General features: G+C 34.5%; 1 protein-coding gene across 1 annotated transcript in view; it reads left to right on the forward strand.

Moving 5' to 3' along the window:
• Positions 1-15,012, forward strand: part of SLF1 (SMC5-SMC6 complex localization factor 1) — a gene marked incomplete at both ends in the record, with an annotated part of 38,266 nt that overhangs the window by 12,750 nt on the left and 10,504 nt on the right. The window contains 6 exons of the mRNA XM_079548228.1: positions 702-755; positions 4,021-4,179; positions 5,235-5,401; positions 6,654-6,791; positions 7,493-7,658; positions 14,605-14,752. Of these exons, the coding sequence (XP_079404354.1) occupies positions 702-755; positions 4,021-4,179; positions 5,235-5,401; positions 6,654-6,791; positions 7,493-7,658; positions 14,605-14,752 (832 nt within the window). The remainder of the gene's footprint in view (positions 1-701; positions 756-4,020; positions 4,180-5,234; positions 5,402-6,653; positions 6,792-7,492; positions 7,659-14,604; positions 14,753-15,012) is intronic.

Here is a 15,012-nt window from a genome sequence, read left to right on the forward strand (position 1 = left end):
TGTACTAGCACTGTTCATCAAGGGCTAACACTCAGGTACACTCTCAGCCCTGTTTTGGTCACAAATTCACCACATCATAGTATGCTATAAAATGTTATAAAGAAAAGGAATCCACCACAGCCAAAATCAGTGCAAGTTTATAACAGGTGTACCTCTTAACAGATTATTTTCTCTTCAACTATTACGTAGTTATGTCCGTAGAGAGTAATTACAGTCCTAAGGACAGTGTCTCCTAGAGGACTTTCTCTGGAAATAAGTGTTAATAACATTGTAGCAGTGAGCCATAACTAGATGTAACAGGAATAGTAATGCATCCTTGCACCTAATACACATCACATTCTGGGTGATTTGTAAAGGGTATCCAGGGTTTATATTTTGTCACTGAAAAGCTGAAAGTACTTTTACTTTCAAATGGTTAAGTGGACCAGATGTAATAAGACTAATAAAAGTAACGTAACAAATGCATAAAAAAGAAGCAGACAATAACAGGAAAACTGAGGAAAAAAACTGACCATGTATCAGTCCCCCATTTCTTGATTTTGCCATCTTAATTTTAAAAAGATAAATACAAATAGGTTGTTTTGTTGAATGTTTAAAAAAATGTATTTTTTAAGAAATTGTCTTTTGGTCTTCTTTTTATGCACTATTTATAGGTTGTTTACCAATATCATTGTACAGGTTGAATTTTTCTTGTTTTGTAGGCTGCAAAACAGAAGTTTGCTCATAAAGATTTTCTGAATATGTGCAATCCAAAGGTAAGGATTCTTGCAAAGAGCGTGTGTTGCACTTACGAAATTTTGTACTGAAGTTAGGTAAACACTCTTCTATTGTGAAATTTGCTATTGAAGAAATAGTTTTTAAAGTGTATTCAAATTACTGAAAAGTTAAGAACATTATGGGATACTGATTAATTTGTTTATTGTTCCAGTCTATTGTTCAGTACTCCGCTACTGCCTACCTCTCATGAAGAGAGAGAGGCAGAGGATGGAAGAGTAGAATTGTTCAATTTAGTTCATTTGTCATTTTTCTTCACATTAAGCCAAATATGTATCATAAATCAAGTAAGGTCAGCACCAGGTTTTATCAAGTTTTTGTTTTATCTGAAGTAAATAAATACTTTGAAAATATTCCCTTTTCTATCTCTAAGACTAAAAATGAATTCTTTAAATAAATTTGTTGAAACGTTCTCTCTCAGTACTTCTATCACTGTAAAGGTTAAAAATGGGAAATACTTAAAGCATATCTATTAGGTTGGTGCATTTTTCTGTAGCTGAAGACTCATTTTCATCCATACTAGGTACTTAGTTACTTGATATAGAAATGAAGTCCCAGCCTTCACAGAATTCCCTTTTTATTTAATATCTTTCTATTGAAGGGGAGGAGAAAAATATTTTTAAACATAGGCACCAACATTCCTTTATTATTGTCCTACACTGCAATGTTAATATTTAGTTTAGTGAGTTTATGAGGCAATAAAAGTTTAGATTTCATAATGCTTCTGAAAATAAATTGTTATTCTGCACCCAATATAATTTTTAATTTGAATTTTTTTAATCTAATACTAATTATTTATATAATATGTATATGTTACTGGTTTTTATTACTTTGTGGAATATCTATTGCTAGCCTTTGCATTCAGTGTGGGTCTTTTATTGGTAGTATATTTAAATCTGTTAAACACTGCTCTAATATGATTCCAGTGAGTATTTCAAATTGTATTGGAAAACTAAAAAAAAGGAAGTATCTGCAAACTAAATTAACTGATTAGAGCTATGTATTATATTCAGCTTTGCTGGTTCCGCTATCATTCATTTTCTCTGTATTTTTTAATATATTTTGACAGCTTCTCTTCTGCATTTTGCTTTACAGAGCTTATTTTGATAAGCACCTTGGTTTTTCACTTCTGCTCATAGTATTGGTGCTTGTACTAGTAGTTCTATACAGGAAACTGCTAGTTCCTCATCAGCCACACTGCCAACCAAAGCAGCTTTGTACACAGCTTACAAAATATTGAGGTCCTGCAAAAAGTGTCTCCCATTACTGTAAAAACTCCACCTCCCGTTTTCTGTCCTTCCTTACCCCTTAAATAAGATGAAAATTCATTCTGCGCTTTCTTCCTGTTTTAAAGGTAGTGCATAATTTTCGTCAAAGTCTCCCAAAAGAGAATTGTTTTTCTGGAGTTTTTTTTTAGTATACTTTACAAATAATGTGTGAATGACGTCTTTATTTTCTAGTGTCAGAACTTTCAAGAAATCTAAGTTTCAGGCAGAAGGTAGGAGGACCTGCTGGTACAATCACCAGATTGTCACCTTGGCTTGTACCTGTACAAAATGCTAAGTCATCTTCACACATCTTAAATACTTTCTTTATGATTGTTTTTCAGATGTGTTGTTTGCATATAATTAACATTACAAATGTATGATTGCAACTGTTATTTCCAAAGGAAATAATGAGAAGATTTTTATAGTGCATACACGATTAATAAAATTGAAATAAATGTGAGTTGCAAACATCAGATGCACACTGATTTAATTAAAATAATCTAAGAGTGCATTTTTATTTATCATTAATATAACAACAATATATGTTAGGCATCTCAGAATTGCAGCATTTGCAGAGAAACTAAATATCTGATGCTAACGTAGAGCTTATTCACTGAGACTTTTGCTGAGATTTAACTATGATTATTGTTTCTTTCAGAAGCTCATATTCAGGTTTGACCTGAGCTCTTTCTGTTTATTACTAAAACATTTCTAGGAACTCTTGCTAATAGTAGAAAACTCCATGATCTCAAAACCACAGTTGGACTGAAGCCTGTATTAATTTTAAATTGACTTTGAAACAATTGGTAGAATGTCTCAAGTAATTTTGCCTGCTGCTCAGTAGAAGCCAAATTTCATGGCAAGAGACAGTGAAGTATGCTGGATGCTAAGGGACTAAAGCAATAGCACATCTGCATAACTTTAATTTCCAGCAGGTCAATCACTGTTGTACCGTTTTGACTCTACTGCTCTTGGTTGAGAATCCCTACTCTCGTTTTCCAGTGTACTTGAATTTACCAGAACTTTAGCTCAGGTGGTTGAACAAAGGAGCTGAATTTCAAAGCTGAAGTTTCCATCAGCAATGTATCTTAGCTTTGATTTTGAATACAGGAGGGATGTAAATATCAACATAGTTAAGATCTTCAGTAGCTCCTCTTTCATATCATTTATCAATGGGAAGAAAATTTTTGAAAGTTGAGAATTCAGACATTAACAGGTAAATTACAGGGCAGATACTGCATTTCAGGAAAACCATTACATTCTTCTGGGTCCTCTGAAAGCTTGTGAAATCTATAGTTTCACTGTTCTGAGTGGCACAGAATAGGAGGGAAGTCTTGTGCCATTAAGAAGATCTTCTCAGCTCTGAAATACACTGGGATCAATACTTTGCTATCTGAAGCATTAGCTGCTTCTTTGACATGCCCAATGATTACAGGAAAAGTAGGGAGATAAAATAGATATATGGTTTGTAGTTTTATGAAGTTTACTCATAAATGATGTATTTCATGGTTTTATATTTTTGCTCAGTTTTCTTCAACTGTTTGATGACAGTACTTATCATAGTGTTCCAGGCATTCTCTATAGGATGTACTTGTACGTGTTGGAAAAATTAGCAGTTATTCTTATGCAGAAATTCTCAGAGTAAGTTGCACCCAAGCTACAGGGTACGTGAACTGTAGTTTGTGTTTTAAAAGAGTAAATGTATTCAGGTAGTCTCAAGAAGGGAAGCACATTCTGAAAGCATTTTCTTGTCAATGAAAAACCAGCTCAGTGGGAAATTAGGTTTCTCTAGATTGCAGTCGCTCATTGGATCAGTCAATAAGTAATATTTATGTTTTATTTTTTAATGTTCTTGTGTATATTGCCATCATTTATTTTCTTAAAAGATTTCATGTTGTGTTTGTTTTTTTTTTTTAATTGAGTTTGTAAGTGTGTTTATTACTCTGTAATTTTACTTACAGATATATTTCTTTCACAGGTTAAAAATACTAACCTGTCCAGAGGCAGATTGTATATATTTGAAGAATTAATAGAAGAGCATTTATTATCTGAAGTGATTATAGAACTTGCTGTTGGTCAGAAGTACTCTTTACCTCCTGTTCAACTTTTTCATTCTCTTCTAAAACATGTCCTGTTGGTGAGATCACGATGCTTAAGTATTACAAAAGACTAAAATATTATAAATGTTAAAGATGGAAATATTATTATCCTTGCTTCTTACAGTGCTTACAGCTTTATAGTGATTTATGTAAGTCGCTTGAAAGTAACTCCTCTTTTTTATTTCTGTTGAAACTACAACAAAGTGCACGATAGAACTGTTTGGTTGAGAAAATTCTCAGCTACAAAACACTGTTTCTCAACACTGTCACCACCACTAGCCATGCATTTTCACCACTGATGAACAAGAGACTTCATGGTGTACTCAGAAGAACCTGCAGCAGTGGAGGTGACCCACTGTTGCCACTGTGAAGCACACCACTGCCTCTGAGCTCACATCCACTGTTTGGTCTCCATCGATGTTCATCAAAGATCAGTGAATGTCAGCAAGTGCCATTTTTCCTCATGGCAGTGACACACCTTTGCTTCATCTGCTTTTCCATGTCCAACACCATTTTGTCAGACTGCCCCTCTACTCCCATCTGTCGTGTGGGAACAAAATGTAACGTGGTATTGGAGGGAAGGTTCTACCTTTACTGCCATACCACTGATATCCACCTTTGATATTGTGGGCCAACATAGTAAAACAGGAGGCATTAGTTTCGGAGCAGTCCTCACATTAACCCTTCAGGTTCATCAATGTCTTAGCATTAATGCAATCTAGAAGGGGGGGCATTTGAAGCATGATGGCTTTTATTATTAATTTGCAAATAGTATGAATGAAGACTCTAAATATTGTGAAAGCATCAGCCCATAGTTTTTTTCATTGCTTTTAGAAATAGCACTTTTGCAACATATTTTCTTAGCTAGTAGGCTACGGACAGAATACTTAATAGAAAAGAACCTTTGTTCTAAGCTGAATATGTTCAGCTGAAATAACATACTGGTGTTACTAGGTTTTTCTGTTTTACTTACTTATTGTAAACTCAATTTTGCTGCTTCTGATTATGCATTATCTGTAACTTCACTGATTTAAATTGGTCACTTGAAATTGGATCCTTTTGTAGCCAATATTATTTCCTTATTTTATTACAGGAAAATACTGATGCCGTATTTTGTGCTAAACTTCGTCATGTTTTGTACCTTGTTCTCCAACATGATCCTCCTTGGAAATCTACGTCTATGTTAGGATATTATTTAGATCTTCTTCAGTGTCCTATCTGTAAGAAAGGCACATGGAACTGGATAGAGATGCTTGTAAGGTAAAAAAAAGTTTAGTGAGGTATTAGATGCAATAGTTATGTTTTTCCGAACATGATTTATGTTAGCTCACAGATATACTTGTTTTAAACTTTTCAAAATTATAATAATCTCTGTATTATTTCTGTTTCTTGTGTTTATCTATAATGTGTATATGTAATATATCTGTAGTTACATAGTAAAATTCAGCCTTTATCATATTTATTATATTAAGCTTCATGATCTATTTTGATTTTAATTATAATTTTTACAGTGTTCAACAAGACTGATTAAATCCTGTACATGAACAAATTTAGGGAGCTTGTCTATACTTCAGCTAAGGAACTCATTTTTTGTAACTTGTATCAACAGAAAATATTTTGTTCATTTAGTTGAGTGAGGAAATGTACTTCTTACTACTGTCATACAGTCTTAGCATTTAAATAATTTGATACAACCATGACTAGAGCTGTATTAATGTATGCAATTGTAATCATACTATGTCTTTGAGGGCATTCTGTGCTAGAATCACTGTAATTGGACATCTGATGATTTTGCTTAGGAATATGTCGCATGCCACTGGAACAGAAGAGAATTAATCTGTTAGATAAAGGACTTTATATTTTATCTTTTAGTACTTTCTGGCAGAATGTGAACACTCAGGAGTTATATACCTGTTCTCTCTTTATTTTTTTTTTTCTTTTGTATATGTTTCACAGAATCATGGAATTCATGGAAGAAAACTTTAAAGGTCATCTAGTCCAATTCCCCTCCAATATTCAAAATTCTAGCCAGAAAAATTTTGCACACTTTACTTCAGAATTGCCTTTATCATGTCAAACAAGCATTAGATTTCATCAAAACCTGTATTGCTTTCAAAACTTAGTGAATTGCTTATAGGATATCAGTGTCAGTGATCAGTGAAATACTGCAAGATTACCATGTGGTTAAAGGATTTGGAAGAAGTTCTGTTACATCTAGTAATTGCAGAATAACTCAAATAAGGGACATATAAATACAGATACATAGAAAACAATTTAATTTACACTATAATACAGAATCTTCATCTGTATAAAACAAGGCCCCAGTAACAAGCACATTAAGTTTTTGGAAGAAGTTTAGCTTTAAAAATAAAATGTCTGGCTTTAAATTATGAATGTTGCTAAGGAGCAAGATATTGTCACAATTGTCAAAAGTCAAGTCTGCTTTCTTTCCCAATAGATCAGACTATCATTTCTGTCATACAAATGTATTTTGTTGGTGTTTGTTTTGCAGGTCTTGTCTACATTGCAAAAACATTTGTCATGCAGTCCCAGTTTTAGGGAAAGCAGATGAACAGAGGACAGTTCACAAAACATTATTGAAGTTTTTCTTTGATTTATTAAAAGCTGAAGTAGAATTTCTGACAAAAAGGTAGGTTGTATAGGATAATATTATTTTTCCACAATTTTACATGCATTTCCGTATCTACAGAGGTTGTTTCCTGATTTTTGTATGTTTGTAATAATATTCTCTTCCACTGTGGTGGAAGTGCTGTCACTTAAGATTTCTTTTTATATTTCTCAGTTCTGTTTGTTTATTGTAACTGGTATTGGTTTTTTTCCTAATTGTGCTTTAAGACCTCTAGCTTTTCACAGTGTTATTATTTCACTGTATTGCAAGTTTCAGTAAGCATTTAATGTTGCTCATAAAGCTACATTTTTAGCTTTGCATCGCTTTTATATCCATTTTTAAAGTTAGGCAAGCAATATTTTGAACATACTGATATTAAAAAAAAATCAATTAAATGTTATCTTTCACTAGGGAGATAATTATCTTTCCTTAGTTTATGAAATATGAAGAAATCTTGATTTTGCGCTGCCTTTAAGTAATAAAGGCAGCCTTTATGTATTAGCACAGTATTACAATTCCTTCAGTTTGACTTTAATAGTCATCATTATTTTACTTACTATTCATCAGAAATTGTCTGATCTTTCCATACTTAAAAATTACCAAATCTTTATGTGTTTTGACAGAAGATAAAGTTTCTGTCTAGTAGCTACAGTAATCAAGATGGCATAAAGATTTCGGTTTTTCCACATGCTTCTTTTTTTCTTTTTTTTTTTTTTTTACAGTTTGATTGAAGGGACCAATTCACTGCACCAGCAAGTAATGCCACAGACTGTTCTTCTGAAGACCTTTTGGTTGGGAAGTGAAACCTCTGTGCTTTTTACCAAACACATAAATATTCTAGTGGATTGGGTCATACTCTCCTATAGAGAACTGCAAAGGAAAAATGATGTGAGTATGAATTTTATGCTTTAAAATAATGAAGACTGACGTTTTTTTAAAAGACATTTCTTTGTTCATTCCTTTGTGAGGAATTATATATAAGTATCACAGCTGCTTGTTATATCTACCTTTTGTTGTGAAGCATGCTGGTTTTTGCTCCACTAAAGGAAATGAATTGATCCATAACATTCTCATATTGATCTGCAGAGAAGAAACGAATCATGAGTAGCTTATTGGCTACATTCAGATCTTCACATGCCCTTACCAGCAGGTATTACTGTAGTCATTAGGGACACAAGCTTAAAACATTCTGTCAAACAATAAAGTGTAACAAAAGAGATGATTATCTTATTTTACAGTGATTGTATTCAGGAAATGTTGAAAGATGAAAGCTAAGAAAACAAATAGTTTTTTACTATTTTCTATAAATACACATTTTATTATGTTATTAAATGCCCCAATTACTTCCCAAGTTCTTTAGTTTCATTTGGTATCTTACCTAGATCTTTTCATAAAAATGCAATTGAAGGCAACTTAATTGCTGTTCTGTGACCTGGTGACCAGCAGGACATTGACCTGAAAGATACCGAGTGTCCTCTATACCACCTCTTTCTTTTCAGAAGCTATAGGCCTTGTAAAACATCTTTGACTTCTAGATTCTCACATAAAATACAAACTTACTGCTCTCTCTACGTTCTCTTTTAAATTATTGTGGAAGCACAGAATAAATAGTTACTTCATTCACTTTTTCATTACAATAACAGAACAACAATAGAAAATCAAGTGTCGTGGAGAAAAAAGCACTTTCAATATAATAGCTACTAGTTCTTCATTATGTTAAGATAGCAGAAAGATAATGAGTGTTTCACTCATTTTACCTAGCCAGACCTCCTACCTATTTTTGAGTGCTATCAAAGCCAGATATCCTGAAACAGTGCTGCCTTTTATCCTTGGTCAAGATATTAAAAAGTACCTAAAATTAGGCTTCTATACCCATATTTATATTAAAACAACCTACTTTTTGAAAGGTCCTGAGCACTAGGCAGGAATGCATTCAGTTGATTTTAGTGACCATTCTGTTTCTTTGGAAAATGAGACTGCTTTTATATGTTTCCTGGTGTTGACTGTGCAGTTTAAGTGTGGACTCCATTTTCTTTTTTCTACCATGCCTTTTTTCCACTAGTTCCAGTGCTATAAGCCATACCTTTGTTATTGACCATTCAGTGCATAAGCTGAATAATTGCTTGTGGCAGGCTGGGCATAGTATTTACATGAAAAAACAGGAATACTAAAATACAACATAAAAGATAGCACTTCCTCATTTAGATTTTGGGTTGATTTTTGTTTTGTTTTGTTTTGTTTTGTGGAGCATTTCCAACTATATTACATGTAAATATATATGTAAGAATTGTACTTTTGTCACAAAGCCAAAATGCCTATTGCTTTGTTATGTGCTATAATGTACAATATCCCCGCAGATGCAAATTCTACTCCTAAAAAGCAGCATTTCTATACTACAGTATTATCCTTTAGTCTTGTATGTTGACAACACATTCTTTTTTCCTTTGCATTCTTTGACAAAAATAAATTCTAAACCAATATGCTGTGTTTTTACATACAGAACTCATTGCTTTCAGCACTTTCAATTTTGTTATACTAAAACTTGAAGTACTGATGTTTTTGTATGTTCAAAGACTTAAATAACATTATTGGAAAGATCAAAGGAGCCAAATGACCAGTTTCTCCGCAGTTATGCAATCAGAAGAAAAATGTGTTTTATTCATCTTTTAATTTTTTAAATCATTCTAGAAAGACACATATATATAATAACATATGCCAGTAATAGAGCATATTGCGTGCAAAATTTTTCACTCATACATATTAAGGATATGATTCACTGTTACTACTTTCTTTTTAATAAGCTATTTACTTAAAGAGCAGCACATTGGCACCATATACTTAGAAATCAAAATCAAACGAGTGGCTTAGGCAGTCTTCTATCTGTATATCAGATAAATTGTTTGATAGTACAGTACTACTGGGGTGACCATATCTGCCTACTTACACAAGGTTGTTAGCTAATGGAAAGAAACAAACAGCTTGCAGTTTCTTGAAATTCTGTGCAGTTGTCCAGTGAAAATACCTATGAATGAAAACAGAGAAATAATTCCATAAAATTTTTGAGGACCAAATCTAACAAATTCATTTCTAAGCAGTAAAAGTGAGGGGTTTTTTTGTTTGTTTTTCTGTGTTTTTGTTTTTTTTTTTTTTAGATATTTAGATCAGAGTCATCTATTTTTATGTGATTCAAAGAGATTGTAGCAAGTCAGCACTATAGGGGAAGAAGTATATATTTCTTCACCTCCAGATTTGTTGCAAAAAATGTGTAACATATTTATGTAATCATATATAGATATATATGTGTAAAAAGAACAATCCAGAAACGGTTATAGTAAGTAAGAAATTTCATGCTGAAATTCTGAATGAGAGCTGCTGTTTTTCTTGGAATAAGTACTCTGTAGTTGTTTCGTTTTCCAGGTCTCTTATAGCCTGTATCAGAAACAAAGAAAAAGAAAGGAAAAGGGGCTATAAAGACTATGGTTACATAGATTAGAGACTATAGGTATACGGATAGGTTAGAAGTGGCTGTGTAAATGAGGGGAGAGCAGTGGACAGCGCACCTTGAATTCAGCAAGGCTTTTCACCCAGTCTCCCATAATAACCTCATAGATCAGCTTAGGAAATGTGGGATATGCAAGAGGACAGTGAGGTGGATTGAGAACAGACTGAGTGGCAGAGCTCAGAATGTTGTGATACGCAACACAGAGTATTGCTGGAGGACTGTAGCTAGTGGTATTTCTCAGAGGTTGGTACTGGGTCCAGTCGTATCCAGCATCTTGAATTACTTGGACTGATAACAAGGTTGCTGATAATACAAAACTGGAAGGAGTAGCTAACACACCAGGAGACTCTGATGCCATTTAACAAGACCTGGACAGGCTGGAGAGTTGAGTGGAGAGCAACCTGATGGAGTTCAACATGGGCAAAGGTGAAGTCATACACCTGGGGAGAAATAATCACATGCATCAGTACAGGTCAGGGGAGCTGAAGAGGAGCTCTGTGAAGAAGAGCCTGCGTGTCCTGATGGACAGCGTGTCCTGACTGGCCATGAGCCAGCAGTGGGCCATTGGAGCCAAGAAAGCCAATCGTACCCTGGAGTGCATTAAAAAGAGCATGTCCAGCAGGTGAGGGAAGTGATCCTTCCCCTCTGCTTGGTCCTGGTGAGGCCACAACTAGAGTACTGCATCTAGTTCTGGATTCCGCAGTTCAAGAAAGGCAGAGAACTTCTAGAGAGCAGATGCCACAAAGATGATTAGAGGCCTGGAGCATCTCCCTTATGAGGAAAGGCAGAGAGACCTGAACTGTTCAGTCTGGAGAAGACAGAGGGAATCTTACCAATGCTTTAGGCGTTGGACTAGATGATCTCCAAAGGTCCTTTGCGATTCTGTGATTTGCTTTTGTGTTAAATAGATTTTTTTTTGTTTTAAATAAAAAATAAAATTAGTGACATGAATTTGAGTATCCTCACTCACGCTTGCTGTGTTAATCTGCTGAGACAACTTGATAGAAAAAAAAAAGGAAATTATCCTTGCCGATAAAAATGCAGAAGCAAAGAATGTAGAATTTCCTACTCTAAAGGTTTTTTAAATCAATACTGAAGATCAGGCTAAAATAATAGAATCATAGAAATAATTCTATACGTAACACAGTTCAAAAGCAAGTAGGATTGGTGGAGAAACATGGTTTCTTGAAACATAGCTTTTAACTTAGCTTGGGAACTTAGAAACACGTTATTATTCTTAACACCCAGTAGCCATTCAGTTATTGCATCTTTTCACAGTGATACTGTATCTGTAATGGTATCCAAAATGCCTTTCCTCCCACAGCTGCAAGTTTTTTTCTTCCTTTCAGAAGTTGGTTTTACATAATCTGACAAAGGAGTGTAAAAGAGATACACTCAGTTTTTTATTTGCATCATATCGCATATTTCTGATGTCCTGTCTAACACTTGGAAGTGTGTTTTAGGCACTTTCAGAGTTCTGCATTACCCTAAAAACATTGCACTTCATAAAAAAAACCCTCTAAAAAGCATCTCTAAAATTCCAGTAATTCAAGTGAAAAAGTTAAGACGAATTTTCTTACGACTTAAAAGCTTTCCAATGAGAACTTTTATGTGTACTAAAACCTCTCTCGCTGGAGCACTGTAGTTGACTGAGGAAAGTATTAAATGTAACAGCAGTACAGGAATTGCCTTTGCCAAGTAGCAGTCGTCAGTTGTACTGATACAACTAACACAGTCAACAGTCTCTTGCCACTTCAGTGCTTTTTCTTGATGAGATAGTATTGATTCTCAACACTAACAACAGAAAAGAGGGCTTTGATAAAAAAAAATTGTTTAACTGAATGTTATTCAGCTAGCTAAGTATGGTGCAAGTATGGTGCATGACCTCAGCTGGCAGGGAAGCTCCTGCACAGCCACTCTCCCCACAGCCGGATGAGGGGGGAGAAGTGGAAGGGCAAAAGCAATAAAACTCATGAGAAGTTACAGAGATGGCTAAGTAAGTAAAGCAAAGGTGTGCATATGATCACAGAAGAATAAGGAGTTAATTCATTACTTCCCATTGGCAGACATGCAGCCAGCAGCTTCCTGGAAAGCAGGGCTTCAGCAGCATAGCAGTTACATGGGAAGACAAATGCTGTAATCCAGATGTCCCCATTTCTTCTTCCCCACAAGATTTTCATGTTGAGTATGATGTCATAAGCTATGGACCATACCTTTTGTTAGATGAGGTCATCTCCTGTGGCTGTGTCCTCTCCCAGTCCTTTGTGTGTCCCCAGAAAGTAGGCATCAAGGCTTTCTTTCCCAGTTAGCTTCCCTAGCCTTGCAAGCAGGTATTAGAAAAATATGAAAGCCTTGATGCTGTGCATGCATTGCTTGGAAATTGGAAAAGCACTGTGTGTTATCAATGCTGTTTTGGGAACAAATTCAAAGCAAAGCACCACAGAGGCTGCTGTGAAGAAAATGAAGTTAGTGCCAATCCGATCCACTTGAGTATTGTAAGTAAAAATAAAACTGCAGTTCTGTTAAGAATGTTTTCGGAATAATTTGAACTACTGTTTGTAATAGTTCATTATTCTTAGGAATTTTAGAAAAGTATTTTTTTATAAGGAAAAGAGAGGCAATCAAGTAGTTTCGAAAACAGTTTCATTGATGATATATAAAGGAACAAAGCATTAAAAATTAACTGGGTTCATGTTTGTTTAAAAGACAAATAATAAATGGTAGAGCCAAAGTCAGTGGTTTGCAAATATTCTCAACTTTGGCTGATTGGAGTCTTGTGTTCCAGTGAACAGTAATCACGATTTAACTAAATTGTGGATTAAACAAAGACTTCTCACGTAAAAGTATTTTTACTTTATCCAAAATTGCCTTTGGCAATAGCACAGAAACTTATGTTATTTATATGAGTGACTTGTTTTTTCTGCTCAGAATAAGAGTTTTGATATAATGTTCTAAATATCTTTTGTATGTGTACAAATAACTAAGTGGCTCTTTTGAACTTACTTTGTTACTGATCTGCATACAGGGATCACTCAGCTTTTTATGAATTTATTCTTAGATTCTAAAAATATTGTTGCTGAAAGTTTTTGTTTTATGTATTTTCTTCTTTATTTCAATTTGACCATTACAATATCAACTAAATTTAAGGAAAACTGCAAGTTTAAAACAACTACAGAGTTGTAAAGCTATAAAAGTGACTTGACTTTTTAAGATTTGGCCTCTTGAGTTTGAAAGCAGAAGCTATTTATTTGCATGATGAAGCTTTGTTGCACATGGTAGCAATTCCCACGTCAACTGGGATTTTGTAATCCTTTTATGATAAATCTCATCTGTATCTCTTTTGGCTTTGTCTGTTCTTGATGAAGCTAAAACTTCTTCAGTCATTGGCGGTTTCCGGCTGCTGAGGAAATACTTTCAAAGTTTTAGACCAACCCTGAACATGTTTTGTTCTCAAAAGAGTATAAGAACAGTTGATTGTGGTGTGAGAGCACAACAAAAGACAGAAAAGTTCTGTTTCTTATTCCTTAGTCAAAAACTGACCAATAAACATGTATTTGGCTTGATTTCCCTCTTATCCAAAATTGTGTTCACTGTTGTGAAGTATGCATTTTCTTTTTCCAGAATGCAGTGGATCAGCAGGTGCTGAAGTGTAGCCATAGCGATTCTGTGGTACTTAGGTAGTTCTGCTAATTTTGTGATGTTAATTTCATGTGTTCCCTCTACAATGGATACATTTTTCCTTGCTTTCTTTATCTGCACATGGCCTTTCTTGCAGGTTCAGGAGAGAATATGGTAAGGTTAGTGTCCTTTCTTCTGTTGCTTCTATAAATGCTGCTGCTCTTTTAACTGGTTTTGTGTGTTGTTTTTTTATTTTGTTTTTTAATCATAATACAGTATCCTAATCTCCCATACTTTTTCTGTGCAGGAGAGTAATACTTTCAACTTTCCAACCAGGCTCCTTTTTGATACAGGTATATGTGATTGATCACAACAGGGCCTTTGATTTTGTGATGGTAACTTTAGGAAAAGAGAATTCTGATAGAACAAGGAGGATAAGATCCCTGTAATTTGCATGGTGTTTTAGAAGTTATGTTTCAAAATAATTTGTATTTCTCCAAAGCTTAATTGATGTGGCCTCAGTGACATAATTAGTTTTGTTGACCCGGTTTCAGCAGTTGGCTTTTGAGCAGAAAAAGAAATACCAGTGAAGAAGATATGGCAACACAGTGGGCATTTATCTGAAGATGTTTTCCAGTGTTATTACTGTTACATTATCAGCATGAATTTACTGTACAGTACAGGTCCTTAGATACTCTTTTCTTTCCCTTTTAGGCTTTCAGACATGAAATAGCTTGTCTATTAAATGCAGTCCTTGGAACTGTAGTGGATTATTGGATCGTCTCAGCTTTGCTTATGGACAGAAATGTATTTCATCAAGTAGCTGATGATTTAGCACACTACATTGCCATTGCCTGTGATGGTGAGTGTTTGAAATGCATCTGAGAATCTTAATCAGATATACTAAGGAGCCCTCAATTAAAATTCCCAGTTTGCATTCAAGTTATATTTTACTTTCTTTTGCAGCCATGCAGTTGTACAATGTGATGCATATGTATGCAGGAAACAGCTTAGATCTGTGTATATCCATGTGTATGTGGCAGGCTTTGTGTCTCTTCCAAGCAAAGACTAAACAGAACTGCTTTCTGATTAAAGTCCTTTTAAATAAATCTCTATAGGTAT

This window comes from Tetrao urogallus, assembly GCF_951394365.1.
Source record: "Tetrao urogallus genome assembly, chromosome: Z".
NCBI classification, from domain to species: domain Eukaryota; kingdom Metazoa; phylum Chordata; class Aves; order Galliformes; family Phasianidae; genus Tetrao; species Tetrao urogallus.